The sequence below is a fragment of the Pinus tabuliformis genome, chromosome 7 (assembly GCF_031772625.1).
Source record: "Pinus tabuliformis cultivar Carrire ecotype Pingquan chromosome 7, CPIR1, whole genome shotgun sequence".
In the NCBI taxonomy this organism is placed as follows: domain Eukaryota; kingdom Viridiplantae; phylum Streptophyta; class Pinopsida; order Pinales; family Pinaceae; genus Pinus; species Pinus tabuliformis.
Genome location: NC_142293.1, coordinates 169,175,008 through 169,191,017, shown reverse-complemented (window position 1 = coordinate 169,191,017; position 16,010 = coordinate 169,175,008). Strand labels below are relative to the sequence as shown.

Below are 16,010 nucleotides of genomic sequence, written 5' to 3'. Positions count from 1 at the left end.
GGGTTTGTTGTGCTAGAAGAGATTGCATGGTCAACTTGTCAAGTGTGGTCAAATAGCAAAGGGGAGAGGTTTGCTAATTTTTTGATAATGGGAGATTTTGGAAGGTAACAACGAAAACAAAAGTTTTGGCAAGTCCCTTTTCACAACACTTCCACTGTAACTACTTGTGCTATCTAAATCTAACTCATCACCAATTTTCATTATCATCCCAATTAAACCCTCAAATGGTTTTCTTTCATACTCTACATCATAGGTACTTAGGAGTGTTGGCCTTACACTTACTAAAAAACCCTTAATGTTTGGAAACTGTGGTTGCAAATCACTTAGTGTAGCTGAACCATTTGTTATATTTGCCATGAAGGTGTAACCCCTGTTGTGCTTGTGATCACCCAGGTCTTGAGGTAATGAAAGATCAGAAATACAAATCTTCATCCAATTTAATGGTTGACATGAACTTCTTGAAGGGAGAAGCTTTTTAATTGTACTTTTAAAATTCACGGCTTGTAGAGGTCTTTTTTGTGAAATTGGAAACTTTGACCTTCTTACTAAAGGTGGCCTTGCTGGTTGCTGCTGAAAAGCATCATTACAGTTACATTTACCATTATAATCTTTAAGATCATCTTCATTCTTATCATAGAGTGTTGTCATTTTAGAGAATTCGAAAGAAGTTCAAGAAGGAACTCTTATAAAGACAAAAGGACAGGGACTTCTAGAAAAGGAAACACCATAGAGTTTTCAAGGAAATTCTTATCATAATCTGAAATTGACATAACCTCTTTCTGATCTCCTGCAGCATGTGGTGATTCTTCATCAAAAGTATTACTCTCTTCTTTTTTTTCATATTCCCAATTGGATTTAGATTTTGAGTGGTCTTTTTCTTTAGTTTTCATATAACTACTTTGACTATCCTTCTCATCACAACCGTTGTTGAGATTATCTTCATGTGGATCTCTGTCACTACGGTCAAGTTTATTTTCACCTTTATTAAAATTAATGTTTTGTGCCTTATTCTTATCTTGTGCCTTATTCTTATCATTTTGATCATGGTTTTCTTCCTTCTCTTCCCCATAATCCACTTTTTCTTTTTCTAACATGTCATCTTCATAATTATCTTCACAAATATCTTCTTCTTCATCATCATCAATGTCTTCTTTAGCATCTTCCTCGTTGTTATGATATTGTTCATCTTCTTGTTTTTCAAGATAGTCCTCTCATCCACATCATCTTCATTTGGATCATCATCTTCATCTACATCATTTTCATCTGGCTCTTGATCTATATCATTCTCATCCACATCAAGATCAACTTCATCTGGATTTTCAACATTATAATCTTCTTGATCTATATCAGCTACATCAGAATCATTACCTTGATCATTTTCCTTGTTATCGATTTCCTTTCGACATGCTTTAACTTCTGCATATGATTTTTCTAAATGCTGAAATGCTTCTTGAATTTTACTAAACTGTTCAACGCATTCAGGACGTGAACGTAATGGCACATTGTGCGGCGAACAATGTTCAAAGACCCACATGATTATATTGTGTGCCATGGCTCTGATACCACTGAAGCATAAAAATTGATAGCTTGTTGACTTAAATGTAAAAATACACGAGAGGTATTTGTAATAATAATTTATTATATATAAAATTGTATAAGTGATGAATGTTACAATGAGGACCTGCATATATATACCTAAGCATGTGTCCTTTTGTGACTGGCATGTCCTTTAGACATGACTTTTCACATAACTAATGACTATTTAACATAACCAATATTTGATTATTTAATATTTACATTAATTTTATTTGTTATGAATTATATTCATAACACAGTGCCAGTGGAAATTTTTGCAAAGGCATCCTCCACCTCATCAAGGGATGCTCTATCTTGAAAAATCCACCTCAACGCATCCTTCCTCCCGTGTGAAATTTTACCATCCATGTGAGGAGGGAATCTACGGGAAGGTCCACCATTCAGCCACTCATGGCTTTAGTATTTTGGGTTAAACGAGTGATCCAAACAATGCAAAGGTGTGCAATTCTTGTCCCATCTGCTGACAAGAATATTCCGTATGGTGGTGAATAAGGCCTTTGGTGATATCTCATACTTAGGGCACTCACTCTGTAAAATAATGGTCCTCACGAACTCAATCATAGAATCCCATCCCTCATAAACCTCTCCTATGATGGGTTGGTCTGTATTCGCAAATCATAGTAAAGCAATGATAGGGTCCATTATCTTAATAGTGAGACCTACCCTCTCCCACCAAGCATCATCTAACACTGTTTCCTTGACTCTTTTTGAGGCAGCTTGATTTGTCTTTCTCCAAAAGACCAAAACTCTGAAATAACCATGGCCCCAAGGGGGGTCTTGACCTCCCTCAACCTATTTAACATGATGGATGAAGAGGAAAACCATGTATCTGCAATCTTCAACAATGATAGATGGGTGTATTCCTTATAGATTGTGAGGGAATTTGTATGATTTTGTACAAAGTTGCAAATACGTCGTCACATCAGAAGCAATAGATTTAAGTGCTAAATTCAAGGAATGGACAATGCAAGGTGTCCAAAATACTTGTGGATATTTAGCTTCCACAATCATGCCAACAACTTTGCAAATAGGTGCATTATCTGTAATGATTTGCGCACGAGAGTGAACACCTACATCTTCAATAACTTTAATGAAAAACTCACCAATATATTGTGCATCCTTGTATTGTCCAAGTGCATCCACTGATTTCAAGAAAACTCGGTCCATTCAAGGAAGAAACCATGAAGTTGATGAGTGGGTGGTGTGCTAGATCTGTCCATCCATCAGAAACAATACTAACCCCAGATGTTGGGCATGCTAATTTAATAGGGTCAAGCATTTTGTCCACCTCTTTCTTTACCTTAGTCAACAATGTGGTTCTAAGCTTTTCTGACCCAGGAGGCACAGACCCTAATAAAGCCCCTTGAGTTAGAGCTCGACGCATCTCAAGAAATAAAGGTGAGCGTGCAACATTAAAGGTTTTGAAGTTCTGATAGGAAAATAATGCAATGGGGAGATCAAGCTCTTCCCATTTCTCTTTCTAAAAAATCTTGTCCATTGGACCAAGTGCTACTACCTTTCTTTTTTTTGCTTGACCCACACCCCCACCAAAACTCTCAAATGGAAATTTGTCGCTGCTTTCCTCAAGAATCGAAGGGGATCATCGTTCTTGTCTTTTTTAGATGATGCAACCACCCTTTCGACACCAACATTGGCCTCTTTTTGTGGAGCGCACGAATTCTTTGATTACAGAAAACATGAATATATATATATATATATATATATATATATATATATATATTTATTTATTAATGAATGATTGATAGTTTTTTTACAAGAAGGCCCTAGATTAAATATGCCCTTGGGCACCTTTTCGAGAAGGGGCATGATCTTTGATCGTGCCCCAATTATATAGTTAATTAATTACATAACATTGCCTCTCTCTCGAAAATATGCTTTGTCCTCAAAGCATACGCAACGACGAGTGTTTTTGGCAAAAAATTTCTGAGATCATGCCCCAATTATATAGTTAATTAATTACATAACATTGCCTCTCTTTTGAAAATATGATTTGTCCTCAAAGCATACGTAATGACGAGTGTTTTTGGCAAAAAACTTCTGTCTCCCAGGAGGCTTGTTCTTCTAGTAGATTCTTCGACTTGATAAGGTATTCTTTAATAACTCAAGATCACAACTTCCTTTCCCTGGCGGTAAAATTCCTTCTGGTTCTAAGATGAAATTTCCTTCATCATCTAATATCAGAAGCATTGTCTGTGCTGATCGGTGTCTGCGCAATGCCTTTTAAGACAAGATACGTGGAAAGCATTGTGAACTCGACTGTTGTCCAGAAGGCTTAAGCTGTATGCTACTTGGCTGATCTTTTTGATAATCTGATATGGTCCATAAAACTTTAGTGCCAATTTGTTTTTTCTTTTTTGTTTTAGGGATAATTGCTTGTAAGGCTAAAGTTTAATAAATACCCATTCTCCAACTTCAAATTCTCCCTCTGTTCTGTGTCGGTTGACCTGCTGCTTCATGTGATTTCTTGCAATACTTAGATTTTATTTTAATGTTTGAAAAACTTTTTGGGTTTCTTCTAATTTCTCCTTAACTGCTGGAACTTTTGTCTTGGAAATGGCCAAATCCTTCCATTTAGGAGGTTCATATCTGTACAGAGCTTGAAATGGGGTCGTCTTTGCGGAAGTGTGATAAGTTGAATTGTACCACCATTCAACGAGTTGTAACCACTGAGCCCACTTGTTTTGTTTGTTTGCTGCATAACAACGAAGGTAAGCTTCTAAGCACTTATTGACGATCTCTATTTGACCATCTGTTTGAGGATGATAAGCAAAACTTATGTTAAGGTATGTTCCAATATGTTTGAAAAGCTCCTTCCAAAAATTCCACTTAAACTTGGGATCTCTATCACTAACAATGACTTTAGGAAATCCATGTAATTTGTAGACATTCTTGCAAAATATCTCGCTGATCTCTTTTGCTAAATATGATTTCTTCATTCTTATGAAGCATGCATGCTTTGTGAGTCTGTGTACTACTACAAGAATTTTATCTTTCCCGTTTGACATCGCTAATCCTTCAATAAAATCCATTGATATTTCTTCCCATTTTTAGTTTGGGATATTTAAGGGGTGGAGCAACCCTAGGGTCAAAATGTTTTCACTTTTTTTTTTCGCTGACGTTGATCTCATTCTGCTACATATTTTTGAATATCATATTCATACCCTTACAGAAGAATGATTGACATGCATTATAGTAGGTTTTAAAGAATCCTATGTGTCCGACTGCCAGTGAATCATGTGACTCTTTAAGAATCTTGGCTTTAAATTTGGAATTTGAACTCAGGTAAATTCTTCCCTTGTACCATAGAATATCGTTTTTCCATTCAAATTATGAATTCTGAGGAAGGCTATTGATTATAGCGCTTGTTTCTGGATCTTTTGCATATTCACTTCGAATCTCATTAAGCCATTCAGGAACAACAATTGAAACTGCAAGTACTGATGGTTCTTCATCTTTCGTAGATAGAGCATTAGCTACTATGTTATCTTTCCATTTTTTATGTAATATATCCATGTTGAAGGCAATGATTTTTCGATCCATTTTTGTTGTTCTGTAGATAGCATTTTCTGCTGGAGGAGATGCTGAAGACTATTATGATTTGTTCGTATTAAGAAGTTACTTCCCAAGAGATATTGTCTCCATTTGGCTAATGTGTGCATAATAGCAAGCATTTCTTTGTTGTATGTAGACTTGAGACGTTCTTTGCTCCTATGCCAAAACTTGAAGCATCACACTTAATTACAAATGGTTTTGAGAAGTCTAGAGTTACCAATACAGGGGGCATTAGACATAACTCCCTTCAAGTCTTCAAAGCACTTTTATGCTTCATCATTCTATCGAAATGAGTTCTTTATAAGGTTCGTTAGGGGTGCGGTTACATGGGCATAATTTTTTATAAATCTTTGATAATACCTGGTCAATCCTAAGAATCCTCTTAACTTGGAGATATTAACTGGTTTGGACCATTCCCTTATAACCTTGATCTTATTAGGATCTACTTTTACTCCTTCCTTGGATATTATATGTCTGAGATACTCTACTTCTTCCTTCCCAAAAGTGCATTTGGACTTCTTGGCATAGAACTGATGCTCTTCTAATACAGTAAGAACTTGCTCCAAATCTTGTAGGTGCTCCCTCCATGTTTTACTATAAATTAGAATGTCATCAAAGAACACTAACACAAACTTCCTTAGATATGGACGGAATAATTCATTCATAGTAGCTTGGAATGTTGCTGGTGCATTAGTTAAACCTAAAGGCATTAATTTAAACTCATAATGGCCTTCATGTGTTTGGAACGTAGTTTTTTCTACGTCTTCCAACCTTGTTCTAATTTGGTAATACCCTAACCTCAAGTCCAATTTTGAGAATTATTAAGCTCCATGTAGTTCATCCAACATTTCATTGATAAAAGGGATTGGAAATTTGTTTTTAATTGTTATTTTGTTTAGTCTTCGATAATCGACGCATAATTTGAACAATCCATCTTTTTTCGAACTAATACAATTGGAGCAACATACAGACTTTTACTTTTTGTGATAATGCCACATTTTAAAAGATCTTGGACTAATCCTCAATTTCAATTTTTTGATGATGTGGATATCAATACGTCTTGATGTTGATGGGATTTGATCTTGATTTGACTTCGATTTTATGCTCGATTTCTCTTTCAGGCAACAACTTCATTGGAAGATCTTGGAATACGTTTTCGTGCTTTTGAATTAGCTTTTGAACCTCCAGTGCTTCTTCGTTGACCAGAGTTGAAGTTAACATTTTTAATTGATGACACTATACTAAATAAGTTGGTGCTCCCTTCCGAATCATTTTCATCATTTGGGATGATGATATAATTTGATTCTCACGGGGTTGGAACCATATAACTTGTATTTCTGCCCTTCCCATTTAAATTTTATAAATTGCTTTTGATGGTTGGTAGAATAAGTACCTAGGGTTTGAAGCCATTGGATACCTAGGACCACATCCACTCCTCCTAATGGTACAATGTAGAACGAAGATTTTAGATTATAGTCTTGAATCTGTAATTTGACTTTATGGCATTTCCGTACTTTTTGAATATTCTTACTATCAACTACCATACCCTTCATGTTGGGAATGGTAAATGTGAAAATGTAGAGTCTTTTTGCCATAGTTGAGTCCAAAAAGTTGTGGGTGCTACTGGTATCGATTAGAACCATTACGTTGCTCTTCTTGATATGTCCTTTTAACTTTAATTTCCGGGGTTGCGATATACCTGTCATGGCTGATAATGACACTTGTGGAATATTCTTGTTATCTAGTTCTGGAGAGAATTTTGGAGAATCTTCGACTTCTTCTACGTTTGATTTGTCACTGTCTAAATCATTAGTTGCTTCGCATTTATATAGGTTCTTGGTCTCTTTTCCTTTGGCGCACCTATGTTTAGGGTTCCATTTTTCGCTACAACATTTGCACTTGCCCTCTTTCATTCTTTGCATTTCGAAGTTAGTTTTTTCTCCCTCACAAAGATGTGGTGGAACATATCTTGTGTTATCCGTGTTTGCAGCTTGTGAAAATCTTCGTCTTGAATATACTCTTTCAACTTTTGGCCACTGCATTTTTTCGTGTTTCTTTTCAGCGACTTTTACCTTCTCTCTTGCTACTTCTATAGAAGTGATATCATGAACCTCAAGTTCAACTTGGAGATGGGGTTTAAGTCCCGTGGTGTATGATTGAATGAGATGACTTTCTGATAATCCAGGTACTCGTGTAGCTTATGTTTCCCATTCTCGAGTGTATTTGTTCACATCTCCTTTTTTTTGCAGTCTGGTGAGTGCTGAGAAGAAATCTTCTTCCTTGAAACCTTGAAACCTTTTAAAGAATGAATTTTTGAATTTTCTCCAATTGATAGCAAGTGTCGTCTTTTTCCACCACATACCAATTATATGCTTCACCTTCCATTTGCATGGATGCATGCTTGGTCTTTTCGTCATCATTGTCAATACTGTAAATCTTGAAATATTCTTCTGCTTTATTGAACCATGCAACACTGCACTTCTCGTTATCGTCAAATTTGGAGAGTTCAAGTTTTTCTCTTTGTTGATATGTTGCAACTATTGGAGTAAAGAGAGGGTATTGATTCTTATTCTTCGTATTTGAGGATTGATTCCAGAGTTGCATATTTTGAAAATTTGTGTTACTATTTTGTTGATGGGGTATGTATGATGCTTTTTGCGATTCAAGATTTTTCATGTGAGTCTGATGAGTTTGACGAATCCAGAGAATTGAGATGTTGAGTAGCTTCATTATTTTGGGGTATTTGATCGGGTGTAATCTTCAACTTGTCACAAATACAGGGCAACATGACCATTGCCTGCCTGTGGTTTAGATTCACTGTATTTGAAAGGATTGCATGATCATTTTTAAATTCATTATGGTTCTGTTCGAGCTGACTCTCTATTCTCTTTGATGTATTCCGGAGCTCCTCGATTTTTTCGTCATGTCTGGTGACCTTAGCTTCAAGCTCTATTAATTTTTTATTAAAATCAACCATCATCATGGATGAAGACATTGATCGGGTATGAGGTGGAGTACACTTATCCAGCTTAACTCTTTTTCTTAACTTGATCCTCATTTTTCTTTTAATATTAAATATAATTTGTTTTTTATTATAATATATATATATTTTTTTATAAATATTAATTAATATATAATTATTAAATTAAATAATAACTATATAATAGTTATGTACCTTAATAGTTATATACTGTAAAAATTTTGTTTCCCACCCCGGTTTTCAGTTTCACCTTATTTCTCCCATGTATTTAAATGCCCTTTCCCATAACCATACATTCAACAACTGAAAAATGATTTTTTTTTTTTTACTGAAAACACTAATTCTGGAAATTTTACAGAATGCTGGAAAATGCAGAAATAAAAATTAGCAGGTACAAACAGCCATTTAAAACATTTAGACATAGTGATTTTTGGTCAATGTGACCCTGGAAAAACCCCCTACAACTCTTGGGGAAACCCAGTTTGAGAGCTCTTCTTTATTTTTGGAAAATGCTGTTTACAGTGAGAAATATTCAGCAAAAATCAACAAAAATCAGCAAGCAAATTTACAACTTATCTTGATTTCTGAGCCTTACAGCCCACTGGAAATTTCCAAACAACAACACAATGCTGTACGGCTACTGTACGGACGACTGTACGGACGACCGTACGGACGACTGTACAGACAATACAGATAGACTGTACGGACGGACTGTACAGACCTCGATTTTTGTGCAGAAAATCAGCTGCCTCGATTTTTGTGCAAAAATCTGCCTTTTATTGTTTGTTCATTCAGCTGTATGGATTTGCTTAACTGCTGCCTTGGTATGTGTGCCAAGCTGCTGCCTCCTCCTCCCTGTCCAGAAATCTCCCTTGCTCTCTTGCTCTCTCTCTTTCAATCTGCTCATGAAAGAAAAATGAATGTTTTTTTCCTCCTTTTCCTCCCTTAATCCAACCCTAAGTGACTTTTGGGTGATCCCTAAATCCAATGGCTGAAATAGATTGAGATCTAGGGTTGAGATTAAATGCTCATTTAAATCTCACTTTCTATTTTTTAATTCACCCCACTTTAATAAAGACCCACTTAGTCATTTATTTCCAATGTCACTTTTCTTTTCTAATTTTTCATTGATTTTATAAAAGTCACTTTAAAACTAGACTTTAGTAACTTTATCACTTAAAGTCACTTTTAAATTAGATTTGACTTTATAAAAATTATAAAGTCACGTTAGGAGAAAAATTAAATTCTTTTCGACACTTTTCCCTAGGCCAAAGATCAAAGCCTTAGGGAACCACCCGTCCTCCGGTACCAAATTTCAACATATACCTTAATAACTATATACCCACTGTTTACGTGAACACGACTCGTTTGGAGGACGATGGAAATTGAAACGGGAACAAACGGACGAAGTGGTGATAATGGCGTGGACTGAAACGGGAAATGAGATCGATCACGGTTGAATTGTTGACTTGCGGTGAGGAGAACGAAAGCGTGGGGTTCCCGGTTGGAACCAGGGCTCGCTAGGACGACCATTGGGACGACGGGTGTTTGGAATGACGACTGGTTGGACTATGCAGAGACAAGGGATACAGGCGGAGAGTGGGTCGATGCTGGAGAGGTAAGAAGATGCGACAAGTGGAACATTGAAGGTGAATGGATCAACGCAGTAAGAGGTTGAATCAATCAGCAGGTGCGATGATCAAAGGCTCTGATACAACTTGGAGTGCACAAATTCTTTGATTGCAAAAAACATGAATAGATATATATTTATTAATGGATGATTGTTGGTTTTCTTACAAGGAGGTCATTGACTTAAATAAGCCCTTCGACACCTTTTCGAGAAGATAGTTAATTAATTACATAACACTTTCCATTTATTTCCTTTTAGCTAAAGACAACTGTATACATGCTCTAATCCCACAACCTGGTAAAGCCAACAAATGACTTTTCACACGGTAGTAAGTGCTCTTGAAATGATTGTTGCAATAGTTGCATTTTCAAGCAACATTTCCTCCTCCCTTCAACTTGCTCCCTAACCCTTGATCTCTTATGACATACTTCCACAAGGGATATTTGTTTTCTTGAGCTTGCTGTCTTTCTAAATTCATTTTTCCAATCAACATTTGAAGCCGCTGTTGCAGCCCCACTTCCAAGCGAGGGAACACTTGCAGACCTTGATGGAATTGGAACAAGAGGGGCATCACCAATCGGGACACTCTTTCCCTTCCTTTGCCCCTTCCCTGCCCTTGATTGAGCCATGAATGCTTAAAAAATAAAAAAAAATGCACAAACCTGTAAAAAAATGCACATGCAAACTGCTGTAATAAAAATGCAAAAAAATAGAAGCAAAATGCACTTACCTGTTGCTTGAATCACTTCCAAATGCTCCCAAACCCTTTGCTACAAGCTCCCGCACACTCATAGCAGAAGACACACTCAAGAATGAGTGCCAAATGAGCCTGTTAAGTTTAGGTATGTTTTATGCTTAGAGCAATTTATTTCAATTTTCATAGCTAGCTCAATATCTTTTCCATATTAGCAATCACATCAACATTAAAGTAAATTGCAGATAGAACATAAACATAAATCGCAGAAGACATGCCAAGACAAGAGGACGCAAGATGTGGCGCTAGCCAGGGACAAACCCCAATGTGGGGAAACCCTTGATCACTTCTTCTTATATGTTCTTCAATAGTTCAGTAGAGAGAGAGAGAGAGAACATTTACAACAGAAGTCAACACTTCGACTTTCTAGATAAGAGAATCGATCATCTCTACATGAGATCAGTTGAAGACATGCTGCTTCAACTGATTCTCCAAGATGACTCCACCTATCATTGTGCTGCATCTCGTCCATGTGCTGCACCTCACCATGCTGCACCATGCTACAACATCATACCATGTTCCTGAGCTGCACCATGCTGCTCCACTGCTGAGCTGTACCTCATCACGTTGTACTCAACTTGCTGCTCTTAATCATCATGCTCCACACATCATGCTGCGGCACTAGCTGTCACTGCTTTATGAAATAGGTCATCAACATTTAGTGCTCTTCCTCCATACAATCAAGAATGCAAGTCTTCAAAGTGAGGCTCTACCACTTGAGCGATCCTTAGATCAACCTTTGCAGTTGGCTATGGCCTACGGCCTAGCCCAGCAGCAAGTTAAGCCTATGATTATTGAGTTTAACAAGATTGACTCAATCTGAATATACGCAAGGACAGTTTTCTTCATTGTAATGACAACCTTATAAATTGTCCTCATGAACTGCCTCATCACTGCACTGTCATCACACTTCTATGACACAGTCTATGATGTTGTCATGATGACTGGTTAGGGCACTTCTTGGTTGTAGCTTAGGGATCCAAACAACTCTAAAACAACAACCGCTAGTTCCTCCTTATTGCGGATTCTACTGCCCCTCAAGAATAACATTAACTTGCCCAAACAGTCCCTAAACAGGCCACGCTGTCACCTACAACAATGTGGCATTATGACAGCTGCTTAGATGACTGTAACAGGTCTCTTAGAGCTGCGTATGAGGTCTTCTTGCTGCGGAATAAGGGCTGCTCATAACAGTGGCTAGGGCATCATCCTAAATTGTGTCTAATACCTTTCCTTAACAGCGTTTAGGAGGAGCTTCTTCAGGCAGCATATAGGTCCTCCCTTGACTGCGTATAAGTCTCCTTCAGGATTGCGGATTAGGGCTCCTCAACAGTGGATAGATGAGGTCTCTTTTGACAACGTTAAGTCCTCCTTTGTGCAGCGTATAGAAGCCTCCTTCAACTGCGGATATAAGGCTGTATTTAGACGTTCTTTTGCTGCGTAATAGGGCCTGCAGTAGGGCTCCTTCCAATTGTGGCTAGGGCTTATTAAGGCCTCCTTTATGCAACGTATAAGGATCCTCCTTGACTGCGTCTATAGGGCCTGCGTCTAGATGTCCAGCGTATAGATCTCTCCATGGCTGAAGCTTGATCTTCATTAGGGCAGCGTAGAGGTCTCCTTCATGACAACATATAGGATAGGGCATCCTCTAGTGCAGCGTATCCTCTTTATGTCTCTCCTCCCACCAAAACGCAAAGACAAGAGGAGAGGAAGAGATCACCAAGAGGATGAGTGTCTAAATGACTTGAAGTCCTCCCTTATTTATACTAAAACGTTGAGCACAAGTGGGGTTTATTTGGTTGCTGGCCGACCTTGATGAATTGTCCCATAACACAAATAAATTCATATCTCCATGTGGCATGAATACTTATCGGAATCAGATGATCTTAGATCAATCCTACACCTCTCGATGAGAGGGATCCAAGAAAAATATCAGCTGCCATTAATAAGATGACCCACATGGAGTTTGGCCCTAGTTGCCAATTTTAACAGAACCCAAATCCGGCTTTAAGGGTCGCGCGACACACTTTTTTAGGGGACATGTGTCCCAAAATCGGGACAAGTAGGAAATGCTGTCGGGATTCACGTGTCCCTCGAATCCCTCCCTCCAAGACAAGTCGGACATGCTGAAGGGACACGTGTCCCAGCGAATCGTGTCCGATTTGTGGGATTGGGGACACGCCAGGGGTTTTGGACGAATCTGGTTTCTTAGCTAGAGGGATTAATACTAGAGAACTGACCAAGAAACAAGATTCCCAAATATTTTTCCCTTTGTGTAAGCACCACCTCCCGAGACTTGATCAATACCTTAGATGGATTGCCACATGGAATGCCTTACCACACATCAAGGCTTTCTTAGATGAAAGTAAAGACTGAATTGGAGCAAATTGACTTGCTTGACCAAAACCTAGGTAAGCTTGAGAGGATCCATCAATGCCACATCAAGGATAGTAAAAGCCTTATGAGTGAGCCCTTTAATTGTCGGAGCGCAAATACCAAGAAAATCGCCCCCTCTTACCTAAGCCAACGAGGAGATCTCCGCCTTTGATAAGGGTTGACAAAGCCTATTAATAGTCGTGTTAGATACTAATTGATGGGATTGAGCAAATATCCTATCCACTTCTCTTAAAATTTTCTGTTGAAGAACGACAGACCTCAATTAATGAGAAGCCTCAGCACCTAGTGCATGGTCGGACCTCGCTTTTTATCCTTTGAACTCCTCCTGGGATGAATATGCCCTTCTCATCCAAGGCGTCTGTGGAAAAATCAAGAGTTTCTTTGTCCTCCTCCAACCTCCCATCTAAATTTGTCTCTACATCTGTCTCAATTGACTGAATTTGTTCCAATATTCTGCTGGCACTGTTCTTATCCAGTAAATGTTTTGAAATGGTTTTTCTATCTTCAATGAACTGGTTGTTTGATGAACCAGCTGATTGCTATATTGAATAATTCTTTTCTTTTAGGCTCACAAAACTTCTTTTGTCCTCTAAATCCTTGGCAGGGAAGTATTTGTACAAACATTTATGTTGCAGCTTGCTGTCTTATCTAATCATCAAAATGGAAGAGATACCCATATCCGTCAAATAAAGGTTTATGGACCGTATCCGTAAGTATTGGTTGCTGTCTACTGTTTTTCACAAATTGATTCAGTGTCACATGTGATTTATTCTGGTGCAGTATAATGGAAATTAGTTTATTCAGTGGCTACATCCTAGAGAGTTGCATTCTCGTAACGTGGCTGTGTTGTGCTGAAACAGAAATCCAGTGCCGCTCCAGGAATTCCAGTATACTTCACTTGAGTTTACAATGTTCTCAACCCTTAGATAGCAAGATGACATGTTTGAAAGCTCACTTGCTGCTTAATAAGCATGGATATGACTGAATTAAATGGGTTTTTGTAACATATCCTACATGTTCTAGGTATTTAAAAAAATATGACATACAATTTGTTGTTCGAAGAAGCAATTGAATATTTTACTGGTGTATTTCCCATGCATAATGTGGAAAATTACTTCTGTATAAAATGCCATAGCTGTATATGGCCTCGCGAAGCCTTTTTCTGTGGCGCAGTTTAACACATGATTTGCAAACTTGGTTTAGGTAGCTTATTCTGGAAAGTTATAGCCCTTAATCATTTCAAGTTTTCTTTATACATGCTGTTAAGCTCTATTGTTCTTCCAGGACAGTGAATTGAAGTTTCACTTTGTAAAAATAATTTTACATTAACCGGCTACAGGTCCTTAAAAATACATCACATCATTCAAGAATGTTGTGCATTTACTTGTTGAAATGGCGGTAAACTTTACTTGTGGTTACGACATAAAGCTTCCTTGTTATTTTATCCTAGTCGACATTATTTTATAATATTCAAGGTGTCTAAGATGAATCTAGCCATTTATGTGGGCACATAACCCCTTAGTGGGGAAGGCACCCCAGTTGATAAGTTATGTATAAATACACAGCTTATGAGTCTTTTATACAATCATGGATTTATTAATGATTGGCTCTTTTCACTAAAGCCACCATATCTCTTCTTGTTCACGGGTTTACTTTTCTTTATGTGATATCTCTGTTCAAGGTTTATGCTGGATTAGGGTTTGCAGAAGTGTTTATTATAGATCAACAATCTCTTTATCATCCCAACATGGTATGAGAGCTACTTTGGACTCTTCCTTCTCTATCTTGCGATGTTTTAAGGTTGTTTCATGTCTGTCACTCATCAAAAAGTAATGGGAAGTTCTTCACATTTGCTTTTAAACCTTTGTACTTCCTTGGTAATATCCAATGTTTTAAAACTCCGACTCCGACTCGGAAACGGCCGAGGGTCGACTCCGACTCCGACTCCGACTCGGTATTGACTCGGCCGGTTTGATTTCAATGACTCGATCGTTGTAAAAAATACATTAAATATTTATTTTTCTATAAAAACTTAATATTAAAGATTTTCATTCATGTTTCCAAACACAAAGCTTTAGAATATAGAGAGAAGACAACATATGATCAAAGTAGGCTCATGAATATATCCATTATATCAAAATGGCACCGAGTGCACTGTTCAATACAAAGTTCATACTTAGCCACCAATGCCAGGATTTGTTCTCAGCCTAAGGACAATCACTAGACTACAACAATAATACCAATTCTCTGCCCTTAATGAAGTCTCAAAGCCCTTGATTTAATTCTGGTCAAGCTCCAGAACAACCAGTGGTAAATATGTATTTATTAGTCCATTGCCAGAACGTTTGCCTTTTTAAAAACATTGTATGACTCAATGCATTGTTTTAGTTTTCTAATTCATGCCACTATGTTAATTTTAGGTATGTTCTATGCTTGAGCAATTTATTTCAATTTTCACAGTTAGCTCAATATCGTTTCCAGATTAGCAATCACATCAGCATTAAAGTAAATTGTAGATAGAACATAAATATAAATCGCAGAAGACAAGCCAAGACAAGAGGACACAAGATGTGGCGCTACCCAGGGACAAACCTCAATGTGGGGAAACCCTTGATCAATTCTTCTTCAAGTCAACACTTTGACTTATCTAGATCAAAGCATAGATCATCTTTAAGAAGATGATACATGAGATCAGTTGAAGACATGCTGCCTCAACTGATTCTCCAAGGTGACTCCTTCACCTATCATCGTGCTGCATCTCGTCATCATGTTGCATCTCACCGTGCTGCACCATGCTGCACCCATCATCACAATGTTGGACCTCATGACTGCTGCACCTAATGTTGTGTTGCTGTCCCATGTGTCATGGTTGAACCATGTTGTCCATGTTTATTGTCCAATTGCTTGCTCGCTGTACCATTGCATGCTTGGTGTACTTGCTGCTAAGTACCATACAACTGTCCCAATGTTAGTTTGCTATCCCTTGCATGCTGCTGCACCATAAAACTGTCCCAATGTTAGTTTGTTGTCCCTTGCATGTTGCTGTACCATACAACAGTCCCAATGTTAGTTTGTTGTCC

The 16,010-nt window shown here is 37.8% G+C and overlaps 1 protein-coding gene across 1 annotated transcript in view; it reads left to right on the top strand.

Annotated features, from left to right (window-relative positions):
* The window catches only part of APC10 (anaphase promoting complex 10), a 74,661-nt gene extending 60,479 nt beyond the window's left edge, over positions 1-14,182 (top strand). The window contains exons 5-6 of the mRNA XM_089455680.1: positions 13,535-13,639; positions 13,791-14,182. Of these exons, the coding sequence (XP_089311806.1) occupies positions 13,535-13,639; positions 13,791-13,860 (175 nt within the window). The 3' untranslated portion in view covers positions 13,861-14,182. The remainder of the gene's footprint in view (positions 1-13,534; positions 13,640-13,790) is intronic.
* The last annotated feature ends 1,828 nt before the right edge of the window (positions 14,183-16,010 follow it).